This window comes from Siniperca chuatsi, linkage group LG1 (assembly GCF_020085105.1).
Source record: "Siniperca chuatsi isolate FFG_IHB_CAS linkage group LG1, ASM2008510v1, whole genome shotgun sequence".
Lineage (NCBI taxonomy): Eukaryota > Metazoa > Chordata > Actinopteri > Centrarchiformes > Sinipercidae > Siniperca > Siniperca chuatsi.
In genome coordinates this window covers 16,197,746-16,224,351 of record NC_058042.1, presented here as the reverse complement: position 1 = coordinate 16,224,351, position 26,606 = coordinate 16,197,746, and the positions used below count along the sequence as shown (strand labels likewise).

Here is a 26,606-nt window from a genome sequence, read left to right as displayed (position 1 = left end):
GTTATACGGAGGAGACTATTTTTCCGCAGAAAAAAAGAGTCAGTTTTCAGGCTGCACAGACAGAAAGCGACACAGGCTCTGTGAAAGAATGGATCACTGAACAAACACTGCAGCAACACAGAAAGACAGGTAGGCGTTTTGTTTGCGCTCATTAAATGTTGTTATATACATAAATCTAACGGATTTTAACTTTTTTTGAGCAACTTTTTTGTTTTGTTGCATCTTTAGATTGTTGAGTTTATAAGAAAAGAAGAAATGTATTTTATAGCCTTTTCTATTGTTGACATGATTCACATGACTGAGCTCAAAGTTATCCATTGACGCTCACTTTGATCGGTGTTGGTAAACCGTCTAATCCACTGTTGGATGTTTGGGGGGAAAAGCAGTTATTCTCAGATTCAGTGCTGCATTTGCATTAGTTAGCCTACAGGGGGCGCCTCAGCCTTTGAATTTGATCCATCTTAATAATCAATGTCTTTTCGCTCTCTTCAGACATTGTTGATGCACTCACCTGTGTTTACTTTTCCCTGTCATGTCCCTACAAGTTATAGTTCTGTTATTAAGTTTTATTATTTTCTTTCTGAGACAAACCCATCCTACACACACACTGTCATGATTAAACTCTATGAAACATTACACCATTATACTACATTTGCCTTCAAGGTTTCTGAATCAGTGGTCAGACTGATGTTGTAGCTGCTGTGTGGTGAAAAGCTAAACATACCATGAGATAAAGGGAATGTCCTTGAGCTAAACGTTTGCTCCTCGCTGCTGCGCCGGCTCGGTGTGTTGTGTAGCTGCAGCTGCAGTTATTCAAAGCATTTCTTTAGAAACAGTAACGTGGTGTTAACTCGTTATTGAGTGAACAATTAAACTTTATTAATCAAAGAATAACCTGCTTGGTTCATTATTCTGTTACTTTATTTCCCTTATTGAGTGTGTTTTGATGATTGGTAATGGTGCACACTGTAACAACAGGACAGAGAGTTCCCAGTATTAATAAGAAAAATAGACGCCTCCATCCTTGCCAACACATACTCCCAAGGTAGTCAGTAGTATTTCAGAGTTATTTTCTATCTTAAGTGACGATAGATGGATGAGTTTGATAGCAGCTTTCTCCATGTGACACCCCCGCCCCCTCCAAACAGTCAAAACAGGTTGGGAACGTGCCCAAGGCTGTAAACGCTTGAATGATCACATAGTTTACATTACTGTCTCAGAGCAACCACAGAATGGATACAGTAACATTTTGCAAAGCAAGAATGTTTTGCATTTACCAAAAAAACTAAGTAGTAGTTACATTATATTATTTTCAGCTACTGCGCAGGAGACACTTGCAGCTTATTTTCTTCAGTTTTAAAGAGGAGAGGATGTCTTTACTCGACAGCTTGTGTCTTCTCTGTCAGTGCTGTCAGACTGTATCTCTAGGCCCATGAGCAGGAGTGTTGACTAGACACGTCAGCCTGACTCAACTTAATCCTGGAGTTTAAGAGCGGCCTCAGGTCTGTTTCTGAAACCTGATATGGTGTTTATTGCACCAAATATATTCTTATTGAAAATGCAAGCAGATACAAATGTGCAGTGACTTTGACTTTTTGCTGTTCTCTTCTCAAATGGGCTCAATATTTCCATACTTCCCTCGAACCCTCTGGGAACGTCCAGAAGCAGAAAGAAAGGATCTGAGGGGAATTTTTGGAGTGTAGGTGGAAAAAGCCCCATAGAGCTGTGGAATAATCCTGTTGAATGTTTGAGGATTTGTGATTCACAGTGGATCCTTAACAAACACACATCAGGTTCAGGGATTTTATTTGAGAAAATAAACACTCACTCCCTTGTGACTGATTGACTGACTATGGCTTTAGCAGGTGTGAAATCATGCGAATGGGAAGCATCAGAGCCCCGCCGTCAGTCCTAAAACCTACTTTTGAAATAATGCGTACTAAGTTTTTGGAGCCTGGCATAATACTGTAGAGAGTCCTGTTATGGATGTAAGGGTATCGTGATGTATGTATGTGAGTGTATACATGGAGCAGCTGCGTGCAATGCTTTCATTTGATGTCACTGCAAGAAGAGGATGTGGCTTTTAATGAGAAATACAGATGGCACTGCGATCAATGGAAACAATGAATTCCATGAGAGTAAAAACTGAGGTTACGTACTGGTAAAACATCCCACAAAAGCAGTCAGCGCCTCTGTCTTTTGTGCTCAGACAGTGAGGATTTGCAGTGCTTTCAGGAAGGACAATCTTTCTTACGACACCTTGAAAGCTTTTTTGAGTGGGTCTCTGAGAAAAGCTGCACAGTGGCAGAGCTGCACAGGCTTCCTGCTGACTTGATGTTACGGACTGTGATGACGAATGTCTGGGTTTTGTGACTTCCTCTGTTCCCAAGTCTGTGGGATGATAGGACACCCCCGAGAGACTGATAGACGCAGGGCTCAGAGTGAGTGAAGTTTTATGGATGGGTAGTGCGTCAACATTTGGTGTAAAGATGTTACATGAAGCGGCACAGAAAGAGAGAAGGATTTCATGTTCGATATCATGAGGTGTGTGATTAATTTGCCTGATACATTGTGAATAGTTCAATTTTGACCTCGGGAGCAAAACATTCTACACTCAAGATCCACTTACTTGCTTGTTCTGGAGCTTTTAACTGTATCACACAGTCTTCATCAGCAGATGTGTGTGTAGGTGTTCAAACTGTCTATTTTTTTCGTGTTGTTTTTTTCTGGGACAAGGAATTACTGACAACTTCCATCAATTTCTAATTGTACAGCAAACAAAACACCAAGCTACAGTTTGAATAGAGTGAAAAGGCTCAAACTTAAGGATAAATGAGCTTCAAAAAGGTAGCAAAAATTCAGAATCTCTAAGTAATTCATGTATCTTAACAGTAAGTCCCTTTATTTAAGATGTTCCCTGTCATGTAATCCATACAGTGCAGATAGTTTTCGTTTGGTTTGATCTCTGGTGTTTTTGAAGGATAAACTAGAAAATAAATTGTTTCTCTTTATATTTATTTTCTTTTGTCTTTTATTGTGAAGCACTGTGGTATATGATCTAGAGAGGTGCTAAATGAACTTTACTCACTTACTTATATTTTATAGTGAACAGAAAAGCTGAGGCAAACTATATAATATATATCGTAATAATATATATCACTATATCGTGTTGTCGTCTGGTATCATTTATTTTAGGTATTTGTGGAAATGTGTCCAAATGAACATGCACAGTCTGAAATGGTTTACATGAGCTGACATTACAAAGATGCTCTTTATTTTTGCTGCAGAACCACAGCACAGACTTTTACATTGATATTACATTGAGCCTCCAAAGCAGCGACACTGTATGATACGTTGAGAGATCAACAGTGTTTCATTGCCCTCTTTGATTAAAGGTTTCAAGCCTGTTTTACCCAACACCACTGATGTGTGTGGTTGGTTGTCTCCTGTCAGATTTGTGCTTTGTTGCACCTGTAACCACACCCACAAGTGATGTCATAGGGTCTTGGAGTACACCTGTATATCACTGCAGCAAGGTGAGAAGTTAAACCACAGGACGTCAGCAAAAACAAGATTTCATTTTATTTTCTACTTCTACTTAACAACATGTCTAGTACTACATGCCCAGTTACTTTGCAGTAAAGATTTTACAGTACAAAACATCTGATCAGTATATTACATTACAAAATTGTTAAAAAGATTAAACTACCCTCTCAACCTGCTGCAACATTAAAATGCTGTTTACATGAAAATGCATCTGTGAAAGTAATCCAAAAATATAATATTTATAATAATTTTATATTTATAAAAACTTTTACTTAAGTAAGATTTTGAATGCAGGACTACTTGTAAGTATTTCCTCACTGTGGTATTGCTACTTTTACTTAAGTAATAGATCATCTGAGTACTTCTTCCTCCACTGTTTAAATAAATAATAATGTCACCACCAGTGGTGGCGGAAGTATTCAGATCCTTTACTTTAGTACAAGTAGCAACTCTACAGTGTGAAAATACTCCACTACGAGTAAAAGTCCTGCATTCAAAACCCTACTTAAGTAAAAGTATGTAAGTATTATCAGCTAAATTTACTTAAAGTATCAAAAGTAAAAGTACTCAGTAGTATGCAGAAAATGTTCCCTGTCAGTGTTTAATATTATATATGATGTTTTGGGATTAATATTACTGCTGCATTAATGTGTAAGTTGCATTTTACTGTAGATGCTTATGGTTGTGCTACTTTTTATACTGTTGGGCAGTTTAATCTACAGCAATGCATCACATTGTATGAGATCATCATATGTTTCTTGCGTCACTGTCCTGTGAGAACCACGTATCTCTGAAACTTTTCACGAGCTCAGAAAAACAGCTCTGTTTTCAGCTTTGTGATGATGCATTTTCCAGCTAATCCAAGGGGGGTTGTAAATAGTTTATTTATCTTAAGATGTGGGAGAATTTTACACATAATCCTTCAGTTTAACATAAAAAATCAAAATCACATACAGATAAGATAGGTACACAGTTTTCACTGGACAGGAAGGGTATGAAAATGTGTAATCTGAAAAGTAATTAGTAACTAAAGCTGTCAGACAAATGCAGTGGAGGAGAAAGTACAATATTTGCCTCTGAGATGTAGTGAAGTAGAAGTTGCACAGAATGGAAATACTCAAGTGAAGTATAAGTACCTCGAATGTGTACTTAAGCACAGCACTAGAGTAAATATAGCCTACTTAGTTAAATTCAACCACTGCTCACCACAGTGTATTTGTACATGTTGTTAACGCTGATTCAAAACTTGGTGAGTGCGGGCTTCATGCACTGCTCCACGACCTGCTTGGTTACACATTCATCTCTGTCAAATGAAAGGCATCTTTGTGTGGGGGAAACGTATTCCTATTGACCAGCGGGTTTCAGCATGACAATGTGCTAGCAACGCTGGCAACACGGTTTCATCCCATCAGCAGCCTTCAGCTCGTGAATATTCATCCACACTCCTCGGCTCGCCGCGACAATAAACAAGGCAGGGAGAGAGAGAGAGGATGAATGCCTCTCTGAGGAGGACAGGGGGGGCAAATCCCGAGAACAGTGGGGGGCAAACAACCCGTTTCCATGGCAACAAGTCCTGCCTTCCACTCTGCTGCAGGCTGTGAGAGGGGAGGCAGGAGGGTTTTTTTCTTCCCTTTTTTGTCGGTTTTGGCTGGAAAGACATAAGTCGGAGTTTATTGAGAAGGGCAGGTAAAGCAGCCAAAGTTTTTCACCGCGTAGAAGAAAAGGGATTTGTGCGCCGCAAAAGGGGATTATAATCTGAAAAGGTCAGCCGCCATGGATGTGAGGAGAAACTCGGAGGTAACGTTAAAAGCCGCCTGCTTTTTGGACCGTTATCGACGAGCTAACGTTACAGCAGGAGGGTTAAACTTTTAGCTAGCTTAGCGGTAGGAAACCGGCACAAACTACCGAAAACTAGGCTCCGATAAAAAGCCTGAAAAGTGTGTAAAAGGTGTCGTAAAAAAATAGCAAGGTGCGTTTAAATGTAGTCCTAATCTCCATGTGACCATATTTGGTCATCGAGATGTTAAACGATGAAGTGCAGTAAGCAGGCTAAAACAGTGTGAGTGTGTGTGTGTGTTTTTTGTTTTTTTTTCTCAGTTGACCCTTTGAATGAAGAAAAATGTCCCAGCGGATACAAAGCAGTAACTCTGTGGATTGTAATTACACCAAGTTATCGCTTTAAAACATCCACAAAGTCAAACCAGCAGATAAGCAGAAACAGCACCCATGATCAGACCTCTCTGAGGTGAACTCACTGTGGACTTTTCCCCTTGTAGTTTGGACTTTGTTTTTGTCTTTGGAGATAAAACCCACGTGAAACAAAATGTGTGAACTTTAAATGTGTGCTGTGGATTTTGTCTTACATGCTTAAGGTACATAGTTTATACAGATTTTATACAAGATTGTACACATGCCGTTTTCTTTGTTAAAGCTGTAGGTACTGTACATGGCATATACAGTACATACATAGGCCAGGTATAGTACAGACCTATGTACTATTTGACATGCAGTACATGTCATGTACAAACCAGTGAAGGATTAATGTGGTAATCTTAGGTGGCAATAACCATGTAAGAAATAATGCACAAGTACATACTTTACATATCAGTATTGTACTTTTTATCCACAGCATACTCATAAAGGTAGGTTTTCAGCTCTGCTTGTTAGTTAGTTAGTTAGTTAGTTAGTTAGGGGGCCATAATTTTAACTTGAACTTATTTTTTATTTTAAACTTAGTAGCAGATTACAATGAAATCTGGTGCAGATTTAGACCATGGGCTAAGCAAAAAGTGATTGGTTTGTGGGGCACATGAGGATCCAGGAATTTTAAAAATGATTGTCTGAACACTGAAAGATGTGCGTTTTTTTAAACTACTCCACTTTCTTATGACCTCCTGCACTTTACTTGGATGTAAAAGTCGCGTAACACGTGATTGTCTGTGTGAATGTGATGCAGATCTAGATCCAGATGCACACCTTTAGAACAACACTGGCAAATGCATGGCAAGGCAAGCACTGAATGCTTTGTAGTTTAAATATGAGAAGCTTTAGGTGCTATCATGAATGTTTGTATGCGTTTTCTTAACAGATTACAAATTAAATCCATATGATCTTATCTTATACACTATAATGCAAAGCCTAGCGATGTGACTGGTTTTCTTTAGCTCTCTTTTTTCCCTTAAACGCTTTCTATTGTGCAGATCAAACAATGACCTTCCCCTCTCACTGGACGGGACTGTCAACACAAAGCTATTGAGGAAATTCTTCTCTGTTCTCCATTCAGTTTAACAGGAGGGAGTCTGGCCCATCACCAGACACTTTTAAAGGGGCTGTTGTTCACTCAACATCACAGTGAAAGTAATTTTCCTCTTTCTTAAAAACAATGCACATGTAATCATTTAACTCACAATAATCCACTTGTCGTTGCGAACAGTTTCATCCTTCTGGGTAAAAAAGTAGCTGACAAGAAAATAGTATGCAGCAATAATGTGTGTAGATTTATATTGAATTGTGTCATATTTATAAAGAGACATTGCTGTTGGGTTTTTCCAAATGTACTTGAGACTCATTGCCATTAGGTGTGTTGTAAGGGCTCTATACCTGGTCAAATCACATTCAAAATGTGCTTCAGGTGAAAGTGAAAGGTTTGTGTTTTTGAGTGATCTGTCCCTTAAAGGATGTCAGATTGTCTCAGATGAGGATTAGTACACTGTACATTGAAATGTGAATCTATACAGCTAGAAAAATCAGCAAATCATAAAACTTTTGAACCAGGCGTTTGAAGTATGAAATTAGTGGACCAGTTATTTAATTAACATGTTTGTACCTACTCTGACAGTGATGTTTGAAGTAGTGGCTGTTGTTCCCTCGGGAGATGCAAGGTAGTAATTTGAGTAGCCTTTCCATCGTTGTGGTGATGGAGTGATGCAAGAGAGCATGTTGAAATGCAAGTATTATCTCTTAAAGTCTTTGTTAAGTTGGACCCAGGTGCTTGCTGTTCATCAGTACTTTAGTTCACACTCATACACTTAAACATGCCTGAGCGTTGCTTAGTGTTACAGTCTCACACTGTTGGCTGTAGATCAGCTCTGAAGGAGAGTTTTGTTTAGGGTCTTGCTGAAGGGAACCTGAGCCACAGCTGTTTAGAGTGGAGGAAGTATTTCAATATAATTTCTTCTAAGCAGATTTCTCAGTCAGGTATCTACTCGAGTGTTGTTCAGGTCACAAGACCACCTCTATTAACTTTTACCCTGAAGCTCAACTGAAGTTATCAACCACTGAGAAAGAATGCTTCTTTAGATAAGGAAATCTACTTTCACTTTTTATTGCTCCTCATGACGCATCCATGCTGATGTTTATTTATATTTGTGACCAAAGCTACAAGTGCCTGGCTGCAGTTTGTGGTTGTATTGTAGCACAGCTGGAAGTCAGGCTCAAGATCTATTTAAACCTATTTTCGGAAATGTCTGTTGTGTTGCTGTTTTGGTTATTCCTGTGTCTTTTTTTTCCTTGAAAGACTTGTTTGACTCTGTTTGCTGATGAGAATATTAGAGACTGTCTTGTAGTTTGCCAGTGCTAGCTACTGTTGAACACTTGTATGACGACACTGATACATCCCTGACTTATAAATTTACAACCTCTGACTTTTCTTTAACATTTGTTGCTATAGAAAGTATTCTACACTGTGATTTAGTTACCTTGGCTCAATGCAGGTGGCATCTCTTTATTGACATTTCTTTAGGTTTGCTGTAGAGTAATAATAAACCAGCAGCCACAGTGTCATTTAACTTATGCACGTCACGTTATAACCAATTCTATTTATGCACTATACATTGAGTGAAGTGCAATGATTTAATGGGATCTCCATGCCACCATTAACATGCCATGAGATGTTCTGCCGCCATTTATTCAGGATGTTAGTTCGTCTAACATTGCTTGCTCAGATACAAGTAGTTCACCATCAGCTTTGATGTCTGAATACAATCACTGTCAGCTGTGTTTGTGAACCTGTAAACACTTGTCAGAACCTGTTGAAATTCAGAATAAATGGTGCATGCTTTTTCTTAAAGCTTGCGATTTGTAAATCCTCTTTATAAAGAAGACAGCCTATACCTATATAACCTATAATAAATTGCTAGTGGCTTTGTCTTGGAGCATAATTTTCATAGTGCCATTAATCAGCACACCTTGACTTGCACACACAATTTCCAGATTATTTAAATCCATAGAACTGAAGCTTCTTCTTTATCATGTACATGTTTCATTGCTTTTCTTAGCATTTTGAATTTGTGCATTAGAAAGTCTGAATGATAACTCAGGTAAATTGACCCATACACTGTAACTGTTCCACAAACAGTTCATATAAGTGTTTTCTGATCTGCTTCTTTGAAAATTTACTTGGTGAAGGTTAGGGAAAGATCACTTATGGTAAAATGAAACCAACGCTGATAACATTTTATGACTGGCTGAGGTGTAGAAGTGTATGTACTGATAAAAAGAGGTTTAGTAAAATAGTGACGGAAACAGATTTTTTGTGTGTGACATTGCAGAATTCAGAATATTTACATAGCAGGTGTTTGTGGAAAAACACATTGGCGTTGCTGATTTCTGGAAAATTGTTAATGAATTGCTCATAGAGATTAAAACATCCAATTTATAAAATTTAAATATCCAGTCTTAGCTCTTAAATCTTTAATCTGTATAGAAGATGGTAAGCACTGACAAATATGCTCATAGTAGAGAAAATGAGCAACAACACAGGTGATGTACAAGTTATCATTGTTTTTGTTGGTTTTAAGACAGAGGCAAACAACAATACATCGTATCTACTTTATGTCCTTGGAAAAGTCAAAGACTGTGTGTCAGAGGTCAGCTCTGTGACACAAATTCTAGCCCCCCTGCCTCTGCAGCTCAGATGGATATAAGCTTGTTTTCCACATGCCTGCCTCTGCAGCTGTGCATGCTCATATCTAGGTTACACAGAAGGGTTTCCCTCTTTTCCACAAAGAGAAAATATGCCATGATTAATCTGAAAAAAAGAAAGCTGAAATGGCTAAAAAAGGAGATAAAAAAGTTTCCAAGAATTGATTCCACCTGGTCAATTGAGCTGTACAGTGGCAGCATGGCGAACCATGTGGTAGAGTATGGGGGTAATTATATAGGTATGGCTATGTGCAACTGCCAGTAGCATCAACCTTGGTGGTTTTCTTTTAAATATATACATTGAGACTGTTAGAGCCTCAAACTGCTATTCAGGTTATATATATTATATCCAGAGTATATTATATCCAGAGTATAATACATCAGGGTTTTTTTTTCAGTTGAGAGGTTTTGCTTTTCCTATTTGTTGGATTGTCAATGCGCTCTGACCAACTGGTGCGTTATCCTAGATGCATATATACATAAAACGAAGAGGGGGTCGCACTCATGAATTTTTGATTCAGTCAAGTACGTATGAACTGATGAAGGCTGGATGGCCGAAAACGTTTTGTATATTACCAGACAGATGATTAAGTAAAGGTTTTACTTTTCATTCATGTTTGGCCTGCAATACAAGGTTGTATGTGTATACCCCTCATATGTACAGTTCATATGTGTGTCTAAAATGTTTTTATGTGGACTGTAATATCCTAGGTTGCAACTCAACTCCCACAATGCTCTGTTTAACATGATCCAACTCAACCAGCTCAAGTCTCTTTTTGTCTTTAGTGGACAAAACTGGTCTTTCTGCAGATATTGAAACAATGGCGTGGATCAGTGCGTGGGCTCATGTCTGCCAGTGAGTTGTGACGTCTGGAAAGAGTTGAGAATTTGCAGAGATTTTCACTCTTCCTTTCCCCATTGCTTCTTGGCTGCCTGTAATGCTCTCTGGTGGTTATTAAAACCTTGAAGTCAGGTTCCTGATCAGCAGAAACTGAGGACCAGGTCAGCCATAAAAGCAGAGTAGCAAGAGACAGAAGAAGAGAGTATTAGTCTCTGTTTATGAAAGCTGTTGTGTCTGCTACTGCATGTTTCAGGATAAACAAAGATCTGAAGCTGAACCCAGGTGCAGGTTAATGAAAGTTGACGTCATAAAATTGTTACATAAAATCGTGCCATGCTCTCGTAGTCTGAACATCAAGTGCCAGGTGCTGAGAGAGTGCATATTTGAGTGTAGTCTTTATTGAATAAAAAAGAAGCTCTTGGCATCAGGTCCAGGTGTTTTTTTCACCCTCTGAAAACGTACTTTGATATTTTGAATGCAGCCGCAGTCTGATGGATCAGGCAAATATTGGTACGCTCCTCCATGTAGTGGAGAGAACTGTGTATCAGATGATCTGACAAATGTGACAGGGCCAGGGACGTATGGACTCTCTTTTGAAAGATATTTTACCTAATAGAGTCTCTCTCTTTCACACACACACACACACACACACACACACACACACACACACACACACACACACACACACACACACAGCTGATAAAAGACTTACTTTTTACCACATCTCCCTCTCAAGGACAGATTGAACACAAAGGACTCTTTTATTCCAGCCCAAATAGTCTAAAGGAGACACTGTTGTAGTCCCATTTCATGAATATGCTCTTGTTGCTGAGGAAAATATGCGTCATTGATATGCCTCTCATGTAATCAATTAGTACTTCTAGACATGAACATGAAAAAAAAAAACAGGAAAAACCCTGAAATAAGCAAGGTCTCTGAGATGATGGTGTTAAATATCTTAAAGGGACAGTGGCTTTTGGGATTTGTTTTTAAGTCAGAGCCAGAGAACTAATTTCAGCTCTCTGCTACAAGTATAGGGATTAAAATAAGGGAAAGAGAACTTTTAACTTCTCCAAGGCTGTATGTCTTGTTTAACAAAGCTATAAGTAGTCACATGAAGTAGTCAAGCTACTGTTCAGTAGCTGGGAAGTGCAGATGTGTGATTTGGGAGCACATTTTATAAAATTGCTGTTTTTTAGGAGTGTGGATGTGTAAAACAGAGTAGTTGTAAATAGTATCCTGTCAAGGTACATGGGGTGTACGCTCTACTAGGTGAACTACCAGGGCGCCCCACTCTTAAAAATAAATATTTTCATGTTTTCATGCAACAACCCCTCAGGTTGTTGCATGTTAACAAACAGAGCGTAGTATCTTTCAGATTATTGTTTAGGTTTTCCGGCCCGCAACTTAGTTGTTTTGGGTCAGTCCCACTGTTCTTATCAGTGTTGTTTCCAGTTGCAGCATCCAGCTGTTTTCAGCAAAAAAGCACCTAAAACCCACTGTCCACTACCTGCTCAGCACAAAATAGCAGACAGACACAGTTAGTGACTATTTGGTGAACATAGTGGAACATTTAGCAGCTAAAGAGCCAGATATTTCCATCAGGAGTTGGTGGAGACCAAAACAGAGCTAAAAGGAGAGTGAATATCGAACTTACATTCACCTGGTGGTCACAAACATGACTCCAAAATAATGTTAATGTTGCTCCATATCTGCTTGATGTGTAAATGAGCAACAACCTTACAAGTTTGCCATATCGACTTTATCAATAAGAACTATTGAAGCTTTAACTCTAAAATTTAAAAAGTTTTTATCCCCAGAGGTATTGTGAAGCATGCAAATACCTGTTTGGCAAAGTGTTTTTATTTGAGGAACATATTGTAGTGTGTTGTGAAATGTTGTACAAAATCTTCTGCCAACTAATTTCTTTAATAACACAGTCAGGCCAACGTCTGCCCTTATACATTGTCTTTTCGTGCCCCGCCTCATTCTGTAAAACATCAAACATTTAACACCAATGTCAAGTGTGTCATCAAGACACAGTAGTGATCAGCATGAAACTGCTGACTTCTCACTACTGTGTCTCCATCAAATTGTCAAGCGAGTTTGAAGCGAACTTTTGAAATGATAAAAATAAGAAAATGCGAATTAGGCGCGTTTCCATCAACCGGTTTGGAGCGAATAAACTAGGCTACGCAAAGTGTAGTTTCGTCAGAAGGGATATGGGAATATCAAGACGCTGTCAGCGGACACAGCGAGCGAGTTAAATGTTCGCTACATCAGAACCATAGACTGTATAAAAGAAGTTTGTGGACTACCGTTTTGAAGCCTCGAGACTGGCATTTTGGTCATCACCATGTTGTTTTTTTTAAACCAGAAGTTACCATATTTGGGCGAGAGGGTGGAGCTAGCTAGCGGGGTTAGCAAGGTGCATCCGTAATTCACGTTAACTGTGCGTTATTAATTGGGATGCAAATTTTGGCTTGTGAAAAACAGGCTTAAAACAAGTTGTACTTACCAGAAAAAATTAACAGCTGACTCCTTAGTGTCTTTTAGTACAACTGAACGCTGAACAAGACATTTTTAGGCAGCCAAAATGTTACAATTAACTTTCATGAAGTGAAAACACACTGTGAAAGGGTAAAAGTTCTTAGATGAAAAGACAGACAGCACCCAAAGTTCACGGCTAGTTAAATGTACACAGTGCAGTGGACACGAATCGCCTCTATCCTGATTGACAGGTCGCCGTGGTAGCGACTTTACAAAATGAACATCATGCTGTATTGAAGAAGACTTGAAACCAGCGATTCATTAGGAAAATGTTTACTGAGGTAATAAATGAAGTGAGAAGTAGGGTAATTTTCTCATAGACTTCTATACAATCTGACTTCTTTTTGCAACCAGTGGAGTCGCCCCTGCTGATCATTAGAAAGAATGCAGTTTCCATCTCCCATTAAGCACATTAAGTCTTTTTCAAAAAAGGCAGAAACCACCTCAAGCGAGCGTAAAGTTAGCCATTTCCATCAACCTTTACTAATGCAGTTCTTCTTCAAAATGCGCATAAAAATATATTGATGGAAACACGGCTACTGTTGCCCATTAGCTAGCCTTTTGGCTCTGACATCTCAAGAGAAAATTTGTGTTGAATCCGGTTGAATGCACTTTAAAAGTACTCTAGAGCTTTCTTAGAAGTGGTTGTTTACAGCTTATGATTTTGTGTAGAGAGATGGTATCAGACCTCAGGAAGTCAGTTGGCTAACGCCTTGGTGTTTACACTGCAAAGTCCATCCTGGGCCTCTGTGACCCATTTCTGTGATTGTAGCATTCTCAGTCCAAAGAAATGATGAATTTATACAAATAAACATCCCTCTCAACTTCATAACTAAATTGTGTAGAGCTGACATCATTTAAAATGGTAACAGTTTGATCCTGGCAGCTGATTGCAGTTTTTTTCCCCTCTAAACGTTGTATGTTAGCTTGAAGGTGTTACAAATTGAAATGACAGAAGCTTCATGTTTTCAATCAGCGAGAGAGTCGGAGAGAATATTGAATGTCACATCCAAAAACATACAGTATTGTTTCAGCAGGTATTAATCAGAAATAATAATTTACACAGCTGCCAGTGTGTCAGAATGTTATGTAAGCAGAATATTTTCATTTGGTTTAATTTAGAGTAATATGAAAGAATGTATTTCTCAAGTTCTGCTTATTTTTTGTCTCAATTTCCTTTTTGGTTTAGATTTCCAGAATGATTTGTTTTGTTTTATCATGCAATCATGGATACATTATTTAGCTAATTTTTGTTCCATTTTGCTATCCAAAAAGTGTGTTTTCCCAGGACAATCCTCAATGCAACCTATGCATTACTTTGAGTGTAATTTTCTTCATAGTTCACAGACTAACAACCGTACTGGAGAGTTATACACAGGACAGGACAACATCATTCTTTGAAAATAATGATGCATGTCCCGTCCTCTTAACACAATCCACAGTTACAGGAAATAGCTGACAGCAGGAATGCTCCCTTTCTCTCCTCATCTGTCTCTATAGGACTCAGATCCACTACTGGTTGGCTGGCTTCTTCATACAACAACTTCCTGTAAACAAGTCATGCTGCCAAGCACCCTCCCATCCTCTACCTCTGATCTCTAGGGATCTCCATTTGACCTCCTTATGCACCAGGACGATGTTTAAAGGGTTATTGCTACAAAGTGATTTTCAGGGGCAATGGCCTACAGTTTGAAGGGGGGATTTAACTGACTGCTGGTCTAATTTGATCCAGGAAATGTTTATTATAAGGTTGATGTCTTAACAGTTTTTTCTGCTGTTAGAGCTTTTCATAGTGTTAAATAGAGGATGTTAAATGAAACTGATCCACAGTCTATAAGTAATAACAACATGCATCTGTGAGAGCATGCTTTAAGCGACTCCCAGCAATGCTTTTAGCACTATCAACAAAATTTTGTTCCCCTCTATTATATTGTCATATCATATTATGGTAGAGGCAGAAATCTCTTGGAAAATAAAGCCAAAACTATCTGCACGGCTAGATATTAGAGCTAGACCAATTAACCGCTCGGGCTGATGGATCGCCCGATTATTAGTTAAACGCAGATATATCGGTATCTGTGCATATGTCTGTAAGAATAAACATTACAGTAAAGGAATGCCAAAGATATGATTGCGGTAATTCAGATTAGTGTCTTCATTCCATTGTTTGTCCACCAGAGAGCACTGACAAGTTTGTTTTTCAACTACAAAGTACCACACTTAGTGTATATCGTGGCCACAATACAAAAAAAAATCAATCAGGGATCCTTAACAAAAATGTTTGTTTATGTTGTGCCTTTATGTAAAAAAAACAAAAGACTGTCGGGCAATATATATCGTTATCTCATTTTTGGAACTCTCAAATATTGGTATTGGCCTAAAAAGTTTTGTCAGGCTGTACTAAATATCACAAGGAATAAGTGGGCAAATGTATTTTGTTGTGATTTGTTTGAACCTTGAGCCTTGAGCCTTTAATGAGAGGACTACCAATCTCTGTTATCCACTGCTGCTTTTACACTGCATAAAAGCCTTCCCCTATAGTTAATTAAGTATCTGCAGCCACCTGAAGGCAGCCTCTGAAATTAAAATGTTGTGCTGAAGTGCAGTGACAGACACATGATGATCCACTGTGGAGACCTTGATTAAATCATGCACAACAAACACACACAGGTAGCTGCAAAATAACAATAAAACCTTAATGTCTCTGCACACATCAAATTGGTCAATTATACTCTGTATTATCCTGGTTTATGCATTACAGAACTACCAACGGGGTAGCGGTCAAGTGAACAATGGCTTTCTTTCCAAATTTCCTCTCTGGCTCTGATTCAAATGTGGATCAGGACCTTGTTTAAATAGTGTCAGTTGAGCTGTTTTAGTGGCAGTAATGTAGTTCTGTGTTGTTTGATGTGAAAATAGACATTTTTTTTAAAGTGGAGGAATAGCTGTGCCTGAACACCAGAGTTTCTATGGCACAGCATTGTCTACATGCTGTGCTAGTTATACCATTTGCTTTTGGTTTGTTGAAATTCGTCTGCAATGTTTGCACTGAAGATTCAACATGGCACTTGTAGTGAAGTGGGGTACTTTGTAGGATTTTTTATTAGCTTGCCTTATGAAAAGTTGTCAAGTGCAATAACTACCTTTCTACTTTACTCTCATGTTAATCTGCGATTGAGAAGAAGTAAAATTTTGGGAGTGTTAGAACTTCAACATCAAGTCAAGCTAACATCGACTATAGGGTTATAGTACTTTATTAAGTCCATAATTTCCTATAACAATCCTATTGTTATTGTTGGAACCTGTGTTCACCCTTTGATGCCAAAGTTAAGCAGTGTCTGACCAACATTAAACCCAGGTGGTGAGCAGAGCTACAAAGCCAAGTCAAGTAACATGAGTTGACATGTTCACACTGATGGCGCACACAATTTTGACTTGGGTCCTGGCTGTGGTCTTACAGGAATGTTGGCCATCTGGTTTTTGATGTGGTTCTGGATTAAAGTCCATGTTCATGAGAGGGTTGGACCTTTTGTGAGTCTAATTCCATTTAATATTTTAGTGATATCCTTAATTCACAGTCTAAATTCCTAATAGCACTCACTGACAAACCCAAACAACCTCAGAAGAGTTTTAGTTTGCAGTATGAGTTCATGTTTTTTTTTTTTTGCTTATTGAAATGCGTGGAATGCTGCATCTTTTCAAAAGTTTCACATCCTTGTGTTTGTCCTTCAGGTGAGTGGGCGGTTTGCAGACAAACATGACTGCCAACAAGAGTTCGAAGGCTGTTCCTTGTGCAAGAGGGGGTAAAGCTCCACAGGACGTCCCCGACAGGTCAGTGACATCTGGGACAGGGGTGGGCTGGTGCACTTTCAGTCATATCACATGGTGTCAGAGTATCCATCTGACTGGATGTTTTGTTCTTTTGATATGAAAGAGAATCAAGTGCTGTACGTAATATCAGTTCATTCATTTTCAACCACATTTTTTTCACTTATGGGAAAGAACCACTAATGATTGTCAGTCATGATAAGACTTCCAAAGCTTTTGCAAGTACAATCCTGTATCCTGGACAAGGGCCCCATCCAACTCTGAACTGTGAGTAGGGAGCTGAATCTTGTGTTAGCATGTTGAGAGCTGACAATGACCTGCTGGGAGAGAAAAACAAACTTTGGGAATTATATGTGATATCTAGACTATTCATTCTTACAGTTTATCATCCTGTCATATTTTACTCAGCTTTTTCTTTAACCAGAAAGTCTTCTTAGGAACAGGCAGAGTGGTAAGAAAAGATTTCATCTCATCTCACATACAGTCGTTACACATGATCATTGTACTTGACATCTGTGAAATGTAGTCTGTGTTTACACTGTCACACCACCTTGTGACTGATTGTGAGCAAGATGATTGTTAGCATTGGTTCTTCTATCGGTATTCTAATATATAGTAATGCTACTGTTTGACTGGCAGTGTTGTTTAGTCTATACTTCCTCATTTTCTGATGCTGATGAGACAGTGATGGTAAACACACACAGGGCAATATTTCTTTCACCGCAAAACATAAATTAACCTGTGGCAGCTGGTTTCTGTAATTGCTTGTGGTGTAAATTAGGCCTACTGGAAATGGCAAACCACACAAATTTTAATCATAATGTTAATATTATGATGTAGATAAATGGCATTCATTTGCTGGTAAATGTGCACGTTTTACCACAGATTTGTCAAAAGTACACTATTCCCAAAGTAAACTTGGTGAATGTAAATGTGAGGAAAACACTAATAACAGTAGCACATCTCTCAATGTGCTGGCTGCATTCCTCTAACGTGATAATGGTGCATTTAACCTTAGCCTCTGTTGATCAGTTTAATTGTCATTGTAGTAGAGCCTTATTAACTGCTTGCTATCCTCATGTTACCCTAGATTCTTAAACATCACATTTAAAGCTTATGAGGCAAAGATGCTTTGCAGCATTCCCCTAAACTATGAAATTAACCAGCGATCAGTTTCTAGGACAAATGACACCTGCATTGAACTGTGTAACCTCTAGAGCCACGCATGGCAACATGCAGCAACATGGTGGGAAAAAATCAGTACAAAGCCAAACACAAAAACGTAGGGTGTGCTTGATTCTTGTTCTGTGACCTTCTGTGAGGGAATAATTTAAACTTACAATACAAGATCTTCCCTGCCAATTTTCTGATGTTTGAAGGAATGTCCTGCACCTCAAAGATCACAAGTAACTATAAAAGCAATCCAGAGAGGTGTTTTAGCAACACAAAACATACAGAAAAGGCTGTGACTAGTGTTTTATACATACAGAAATGCACATTCACTGAATTTATCTTAATTACTGATATGTAAGCAAATAAAACCTCCAAAACTAAAAATAAAGAGTTTTATGTAAGATAATGCACAAGTGACAGAGAAAAGTGCTGATGGATGATAAAGTTTACATATGCTGAACTATAATAGCAGAAGTGCTGTTTGTATGAGCAGTCTGCTCCCTCCATCCTGGTCAGTAACAGGAAGTGGCTTGTGGTTAGCATGCCCTGGAAGCCTGAGTGAAAGCCAGAGGCCAGGTCGTGACTGGCATCCAGCTCTTTGTACAGTACTGTACGTGTGGCCGGCTCAGCTGAAGCTGACTAAACTGGGCTTATTTTTACAAGCATGATCCAGACCATCAGAACCCCCTAAAAGTCCCCACACCCTAAATAGACAAAAATTCTGCACATATTTTCTTTGTGTGTCTAATGGAGAGGTCTTCATACTGCAGTCTACATTTTATTTTACAGTGTAATCCCAGCTAAATGAGGCCATAATATTCTAAAATCCGTCTTTTTCTGTGGCTGATTTTACTTTTGCAGTTGATTAAATCTGCTGCTACATAAACAGATCAAATTTAAGTGCAGTGTAGCAATGAGATAGTGATTGTACGAACCAAAGGAGGCAAACAAACAAAACATATAAACAACGATACAAAGTACACAAAAACAAAATAATATATTGCAAAACAAACATTTTGTAAAGACTCAGTTCAAAGTCACTTCAGTCAAATGAGCATTTCAGACTAAAGACACTACAGTAAGTAGTGCACTTAGTGCACAAATGGAACATAGATGCAGTCTCTTTGAAACATTCACACACCACAATATGAAGCCGGTTTGAATCTTTTTTTCCATATCATCTTGTTCTTGCTTGTTTACTGTCACATTGGTGGAATCATGGTCGAGGGTGGAGACAGCACTGAATCTTCCCCATGTTTTAATTGTTAAATTAGAAAAAATGTAAAACCCCAGAGGACATCAAACCAGAGAGCAAAGATTTAAACTGCTGTGATTAACTCAATAAACTGTACTGTTACTGGCATTAGAATTGCATTACTGAATGTTTGGTCTGGTTGCTACTAAAACATTCCCATTGATATTTAGCTTCAGAGACATTGCTCCCTCTCTGGCTTGCTGCATTAGCCATGCTCCTTGGCAGAAGTTTAGTTAGGAGTTTTACCAGGAAAGGATTTTAAGTTGCCAGACAAGTTCTAATAGCTCCCTGCTGAAGCACTGCAACATGTCATGTGTTGGACTGCTAACTGCAACATGTCATGTGTTGGACTGCTAATTAATATGTGTTTAATATATGAGTGTTTAAAAAATATCTGCAAATATTAAAGTCTGATAGACATTTCACCTGAGACAAGTTAGTATGTATTTACATTAATAATCTGAGTAAGGTAGTAATCAGAGCTCACTTTATTCATAGTGTGGGAAAGATTATCTGTTAATGTTTGATACAAACCTAAATTTTTCTCATGAAATAAAGCTATAGTGTAGAGCCTTTTGTGAAGTAGCTATAGTAACTCTACAAAAGGCGTTGGTTGTTATGTGATTAAGGTGAGACTGAAGATGAAGTCCATTTCATGTTTTATTACTATTATATGATGATTTAGAGGTTGTCCCTCTTAATGAAATGTTGACATCACTTTACTTAAGTCCCCCTATTTAGTATTTATTAGCAGTTTATAAAGAATAAATTGTTTATAACATACTATAATGTAGCCTAGTTGTAAACAGATATTTATTATTATTAATATATTTATCAACATTTATAACTCCTCCTGTGCGGACCCATAAGTGGAGGCTGGTGTATAAACAGATAATGAATGATAATATAGTCAAACACAGTTGTAATAATATAAAATATGTTTGCATGGGAGAAGTTATTATTGTTAATACTGTACATTAATAAACACTTAAAATGTCCTTATATATGCTTACGACTACTTTAGTGTTTATTAAATGTTAATATACTGCTTATAAGAACTACAGTATCATATTCAGTTATTCCTTGTTGACCAAGCTGGGTGAAATCATGTTCAGTGATATATCATATATCAGTCTGATTAATCACATTATCCAAAGTTTTGTGTGTAAAAATATATTTATTGGACTTCAAAATACTACAAACCAGCAGTAAAAATCTCCAGACATTATTCGTCGTCTTGTATTCTCATATTTCTTCAAAGGAGAGTAAGATGAAATGCATCCATCATGCTTGCAGCTTGCAGGTTTCTAGCTGTTGTAAATGTCTCCCAACCCTGCAGCAGGAGGAATGAAACCAGGGAAGGGCAGATAGGTGTGAGGCGAGATCTGTCCCAACCTGCATTGTTGGATCACAGTCCGCAGCCCTCAGCTTCCTCCTCCCATAATGCTTGTTATTCTAACCATGGCTGTGACATCAGATCTCCCAACGCTTCACTTTCGCAAGACTTAGCCAGCTTCCAAGTCATGACATGGTTCCTGAAAGACTATGAATAGTAAGGTGTCAGGGATTTACAGGGAAAGTTTGTCTCTCTTTGGAAATCTTAAAGGAGTGAGCACCGTGAGAAACTGTGTGCGTGTGTGTGGTGAACGAAGGTACAGTCATCAGTGAGCGTGGGACTACTGTAGCACCTAGTATCACTCAGCTGCAGGGATCAGAAAAGGCTTTTAGGACCAGAGAGGAACAGTGAGACTTTTACAGGTAAGACCGCTGTAATAAATCTTGCTTGTCATACTGCTTTCTGTGTGAGGTCCACTGTGATTCTCCTCAAGTTATTTTGATGATGTGGAAAAATCCACAGTGGCATTTTAATGTAGTCTGTATTTCCTTTGGCCTTTATTGAATCTCATGCTGCCAAAGACAAAATACTTTCCTGTGGTTATTCTAAATAAGTGGCTCAGGTTTTCAATCTGTCTTTGATCTTGGAAATGAATTCAGAATTTTCAGCTGATTCTTTACAGTTTTCTTCCATCTGTTCCACATCGAGTTACTTTTCATGCTGCAGGGTTGAGTGGATTTGTTGGCAGCTTCTATGATTTGCCTCTTTTGGTTTATTAATATCTGTCAGGCTGTAATGTGTTTCCCCCCTCAGAGAAACATTTAAATGTTTACATGGTTTGTTCACACCTTTCTCTGTCTTGTTTTAGGTGCCAGTCTACATCACCGTGTCCTGTTCTCTCTGCCAGTCAGGGGCAGAGCCAGCAGTCTCTCCTCAGTGACAGTGAGAACTCTGGGAAGCAGAGTAGGTACGTCAGGACTGACGGCAGGTTCTTGGTACGTGCTGGCTGGAACAGCAAAACTGCTACCCTGTGCAGTGGTGCATCTCTCATAGGTGACCCTGACTCCCAAGGCCGTCTCACCAAGTCAAAGAGCATCAGCTGCCTGGACAATAGGCTCTCCATCTATAAGCCCTCAGCTCAAACCAAGTCCTGTCAGGAAAGTCAGGCCGTCCAGGAGCAGAAGGAGAAACAAGGGAATCTCTCTCCGGGAGATGGACTTAATGGTAGGCCCCTGAGTTGGAGCACGCTCTCACTGGGACCTTCCTCTAACCAAAGCCACAAGCGCACCCTCTCTCTCACCCGCTCAGTAGCAGGTGTTCCCCCCACCACAATCCGCAAAAAGATCTCAGAATGGGAGTGCAGAAGGGTGGCTCTGCCTAGGATGAGCTTGCTTCTAGATAAAAGAGGAGGAGAGTGTGTAGGGGGCAGTGAGGGCTGCCCCAGCCTGCTCTCTTCTCCCTGTAGCGAGAAAACTTTTGACTTTAAGGGGGTTCGCAGGATGAGCACAGCTTTCTCAGAATGCTCCTACACAGAGACAGAGGAGGAGGAAGGAGTTGCAGACAAAGACGGCGTAGGTCGCTTCCGGAAAAGGATAGGCAAGTCAGAGTCCTCAGGAACATTTGTACGTTCCCTGTCTGCTCGGAAGGAGACATCAGCAGTCCTCAACAGGATACAAAAGATAGAGCAAGCCCTGAAGGAGAACCCCAGCCCATCCCCTCCACGTTACCTGAGTAATTGCTACGCTCCAGATAAGACAAGACAAAAGTCTTTTGTGATAGGTGACAACTTGGACAGCACATGCACCAGTAAGCGCAGCAGCATTTGCTCAGTTGCCACTGAACCAGATGCTGTTTTGGTGTCTGATAAGCTCTCTAAACTCAGAAAAAGGTTTAGTGTGACCTCAGCCAGGTCTGAGAGCCCAGAACCCCCCAGCCAACAGACCTCTGTCGGTACACCAGTCAACCCCTTACCTAAACCTAAACGCACTTTTGAGTATGACGCCAAAGGGGACCAGAAGGGCGCATTGCCAGCCAATGGACTACCTCCAAACAGAGCCTCTGAGTCTCCCCCGCCTCTACCCTCGACCCCTGCACCCAGCATGACACGACCGGTGAAGGCCGAGGGGAGCACCCCAATGAGACTCCAGGATAGGTGAGAATATCAGTGTGCTTATGTCTCTCCTTTAACTGAGATGAAAATACACAATCATTGGAAGTCAGGTCAAGCATTGTGAGCTGTATCACTATCTGTATTGTTTCCTGCATTCTCAGACAATAAAACATTTGTCATTTCTGTTAACTCCCCCTCAGTAGTAAACAGTAAACCTAGGTAAACTAGTACCTAGTTTTTCTTGTGAAGCTTGGGTGATGGGGATGTACTGATCCGATACACTGAATCATTCAATGTTTCGTTTATCAGTGACATTCATTCAGTCATGGCAGGCCGTCAACTCAAGTCAAGTTTTTGGTGCCACAGCAATCTCTGGCCTCACGTTCCCGCACATAAAAATGCTTCAAATGAGTTCCACCCAGTGAGGTATACAGATTTTGAATTAGGGAGAGAGAGAGCACCAGTAATTGATAAGTACACGGTATCAAGAGATTCTCTGAGCTGAGGTAGTGGAAACTGTATCAGGAGAGAAAAAGCTGGATTAGTGCATACCTATTGTTGTTGTGACTTTGTTTAGATGTCTTGTGAAAAGTTTCTAACATATCTGACGGTCTTGTGAGGAATTTGGATCACAGGGAAGACAAGAGTTTGCTTTGTTGGTGTGGTAGCTTAATAAGTTACTGATCGGTGTGTCTGGTTGTGGTGTTGGAGCAATCTACTCTGGTTCTCCTAAGTTTGTCTTTAGGATTTGAAGTGGAGATCAGTGTTGAATCAGTTATGTTTCCTAAAAGACCATTGAAGAATAATAATATTTTTTACTTTTTAGATAAAGTCATCCCAGCTTTCCTAATTTAATCAAATTGAATAATGTCATCATAGGTTTATCATGAGGTAAATGCCTACTGGGTATTGTAAAAGCAGTTCATACTAAAAATAACTAAGCTTTGTTGTACATACTGTTTCTCTCTGGTTCTGGTCCATAAAAAGATTTGGCAATTTAAACACACTCCTAACAAATTTACATTATATTCCTACTCAAAAAGTTCACTCATACTTTGCCTGTAACTGTAGATACTCTACATTCTCCAACTCTCTTTAAACTAGCAGCAATGAATATCCTATAGAAACCAGTGAAATCCAACACTGGATTATTCTGCCCCTTTGTTGCATAAATATTAGCTGAGTCTTGGATACTGTAGTCTGCTCTTGTTTGTTATTCTTAACTTAAAGCTCTCAGGATCAGACGTCCTCAGTTTTTTTTGTGTGAGGGTGGAGCCTCTCCAGATTGTCCCTATGTAAAATGGGGATGAAATCCTTAAATGTTCATCCATTGGACTCTATGTTTAACATTCCTGTGGCTCTAGCAATTTCAGACCAAGCTTAAAAGCCACAAGCTGTCGATGGCGCGACATGACCATACTGTAGATCCCTGCACTAATGTAGCAAAGTTCCTCTGCAGTGCTTTGACATTTGATGTGTGCCTTATACTGTACAAAGAACACTCAGAAATAGTAAGATATCTGCATGTTTACTTGTGACTTATCAAGAATTTTCTTGTGATTGGAGCACATGTTATCATGGTGTTTCATTTTTTCTGTATTTTATAATTGGTGGCTCCTGTTTTAAAGTTTTTAAGGGATATAGCAATGCTTTTGACTTCTGTGTCTAACCACTAGAACCACATGTTGAGCCTTTCTCTGTTCCTAGTTGGCAAATAGAAAAAGTAAAACTGGCCGTCTGGACTATTTTTAATACATCTGGACTTTTTCTGTTTACTCTTATCTGTCTTCCTCTTTTGATACTGACAGTTACTGAGTCTTCCTCCTTTCTTCCATCCATTTTGTGTATGCAACTATGCAGCATCTTTCCCCCGTTGGTCTGTTTTGACATCCTTCATTTCTTTCCAGAGAGTCGTGTGAGTCGGAGGATGCTACGAGTCTGCCATCTTCATATCCATCCTCACCTACAGAGAATGGCACACTAACCACAGACACACGGAGTCGACCCAATTCCAAAAGCACTTTAGAGGAGAATGCCTATGAGGACATAGTAGGTAAGCACACTGGTTCTCTAGCTTTGAAAACAGAGAGAGGACCTTCATTTCGCTTTGATCACTCACTGGTTTCTGTCTCACCCTGGTCAGTTTAGAGCTGAAATGATGAGTCGATTAGTCGAGCAATAGAAAATTTATCTTATAATCAACTTTTTTGATAATCGATTAATCGTAGAAGTGATTTTTAAAGTAAAAATTACAACAGATTTCTGGTTTTGGCTATTTGAATGTGACTTTGTGCTGGTTTTCTTAGCCTTATATGATAGTAAACTGGATATCTTTGTTTTTTGGACTGTTGGTCAGACAAAACAAAACATTTGAATATGTCAGTTTGGGCTTTGGGAAATTGGACATCTTTCACTATTTTCTGATATTTTATGGACCAAACAATTGATGGATTAATCAAGAAAATAACTGACACATTATTTGATAATAATAATAATTGTTAGTTGCAGCCCTAATGCAGTTAAATTTTAACTGATACTTAGGAAATCGTGTGATTTTAGACATTGGTTATAAGCGAGACAGTGACAATATGTTAGTAATCTGACAATTGCTTTGCAAAAATCCAGATGGAGGATTACTGTAAGCGATTGCAGTAAAATCCAAATATTATTTATAATATTATAGTATATATAGTATTTTTGACACAGCTTTTGTATTTATGACTATGTACTGACATCTTTTTTGGACATGTAATGACACCTTTACTATAAATTGAAAGTATTGACACCCAGATTATATTAAAGGTGATATTCCCCTGTATCAGAAGATCTTAACTTCAAAGAAATGGTTGTTCAGAACCTTCCATGAAGAGTTAATAGTAATACATACATTATATGGTTATTGTGAATGCTACGGTGGCCTTAGAAGACAGTAATCAGATGTTTTAATGAAAGTGATAGCCCCATGCAGCATGTCGTGATAAGATTGTGAGGGTAGCTCCTCGTCTTGCATCTCCCTCATGTAGAGATGTGGGTTATAGAAAAAGTCTCAGCATGGGAACAGTAATTAATGGATAACGTGGTTGTATAGGTTGTATTTTACTGTAAAGATTATCTGGTTGTCTACATATTTCACACTGCTATCCAGCACTCTACTAACACATATCCATAGAGGCTGAGCACTGAAAAACTCTCACAGTAAAACTGTTTGGCCCTAGGACCGAACTTACAGTAAAGACAATCTTTATTTTGTTGCTAAATCTTGATTGTCGAGCATCATCCTCTCATATTGCAACTCTTTTAGCGACACGTTGTGTATCTCACTGTAAACAGGATTGATTCAAATGCTTTCTGAGATAATGTGTGTATGAAGTGCAGGACATGTTGAAGAGCCAAATTCCTTTCTGCCAGCAAATGACCCCAGGCATTCTGCTTCTCAGTTGCCAGTTCCCCCAGTGCATACTTAATTTGGTGGAAATATGTGTCAGTGTGAGTATAGTCTCATGATGAAGCTTAGATTTCAGATGCAGTAAAAAGTTTTCAAACTCTGAAATAATTTTGATGATAAATGCTCAGTAATGACCAAATAAGGGCTGATGCAAGTATCACATTACATCATGGTATTTCGACAAGTAGCCGTGATGTTCTTGAATCAGTGATCAGTATCATGCTCAACATGCTGCATTTTTTTGTTTTGTTTTTTGAAGCTGAGGGTGTGCAGTATTCTCAGAGAGAGCGCCAGGGCATGCTTGATTTTCATGTGAATCCCAACAAAGCCCCCATTGTTCATCCAGCACTGTGAGTGTAGAGTTTGCAGTTTGGAGACGCACTTTTGCCACTCTGTTTATTCCTGACAAAGACATTGTCTCTGAGTAAGTTTGAAATTGCTCCAGCTATTTCAAACAAAGCTTTCAAACTGAAGTCCTAATGGAGGAGAGTAGTGGTTTCCACCACCACTATGCAGTGGTTTACAGGTCCGATCATCCACGTGAAAAGCAGCCACAGCAGTAAATGAGCACCTTCACCATTTGGGTTTTTGGCCAGATGC

At 39.1% G+C, this 26,606-nt stretch overlaps 1 protein-coding gene across 4 annotated transcripts in view; it reads left to right on the top strand.

Moving 5' to 3' along the window:
• Positions 1-24: 24 nt before the first annotated feature.
• dennd2b (DENN domain containing 2B) overlaps positions 25-26,606 on the top strand; it is a 51,597-nt gene continuing 25,015 nt past the window's right edge. The window contains exons 1-4 of one of the 4 annotated variants that reach the window (XM_044193627.1): positions 25-129; positions 16,592-16,690; positions 21,320-22,603; positions 24,469-24,614. In XM_044193627.1, coding sequence (XP_044049562.1) covers positions 16,617-16,690; positions 21,320-22,603; positions 24,469-24,614 — 1,504 coding nt within the window. In that variant the 5' untranslated portion in view covers positions 25-129; positions 16,592-16,616. The other 3 variants (XM_044193620.1, XM_044193638.1, XM_044193647.1) reach the window with 3 other exon arrangements.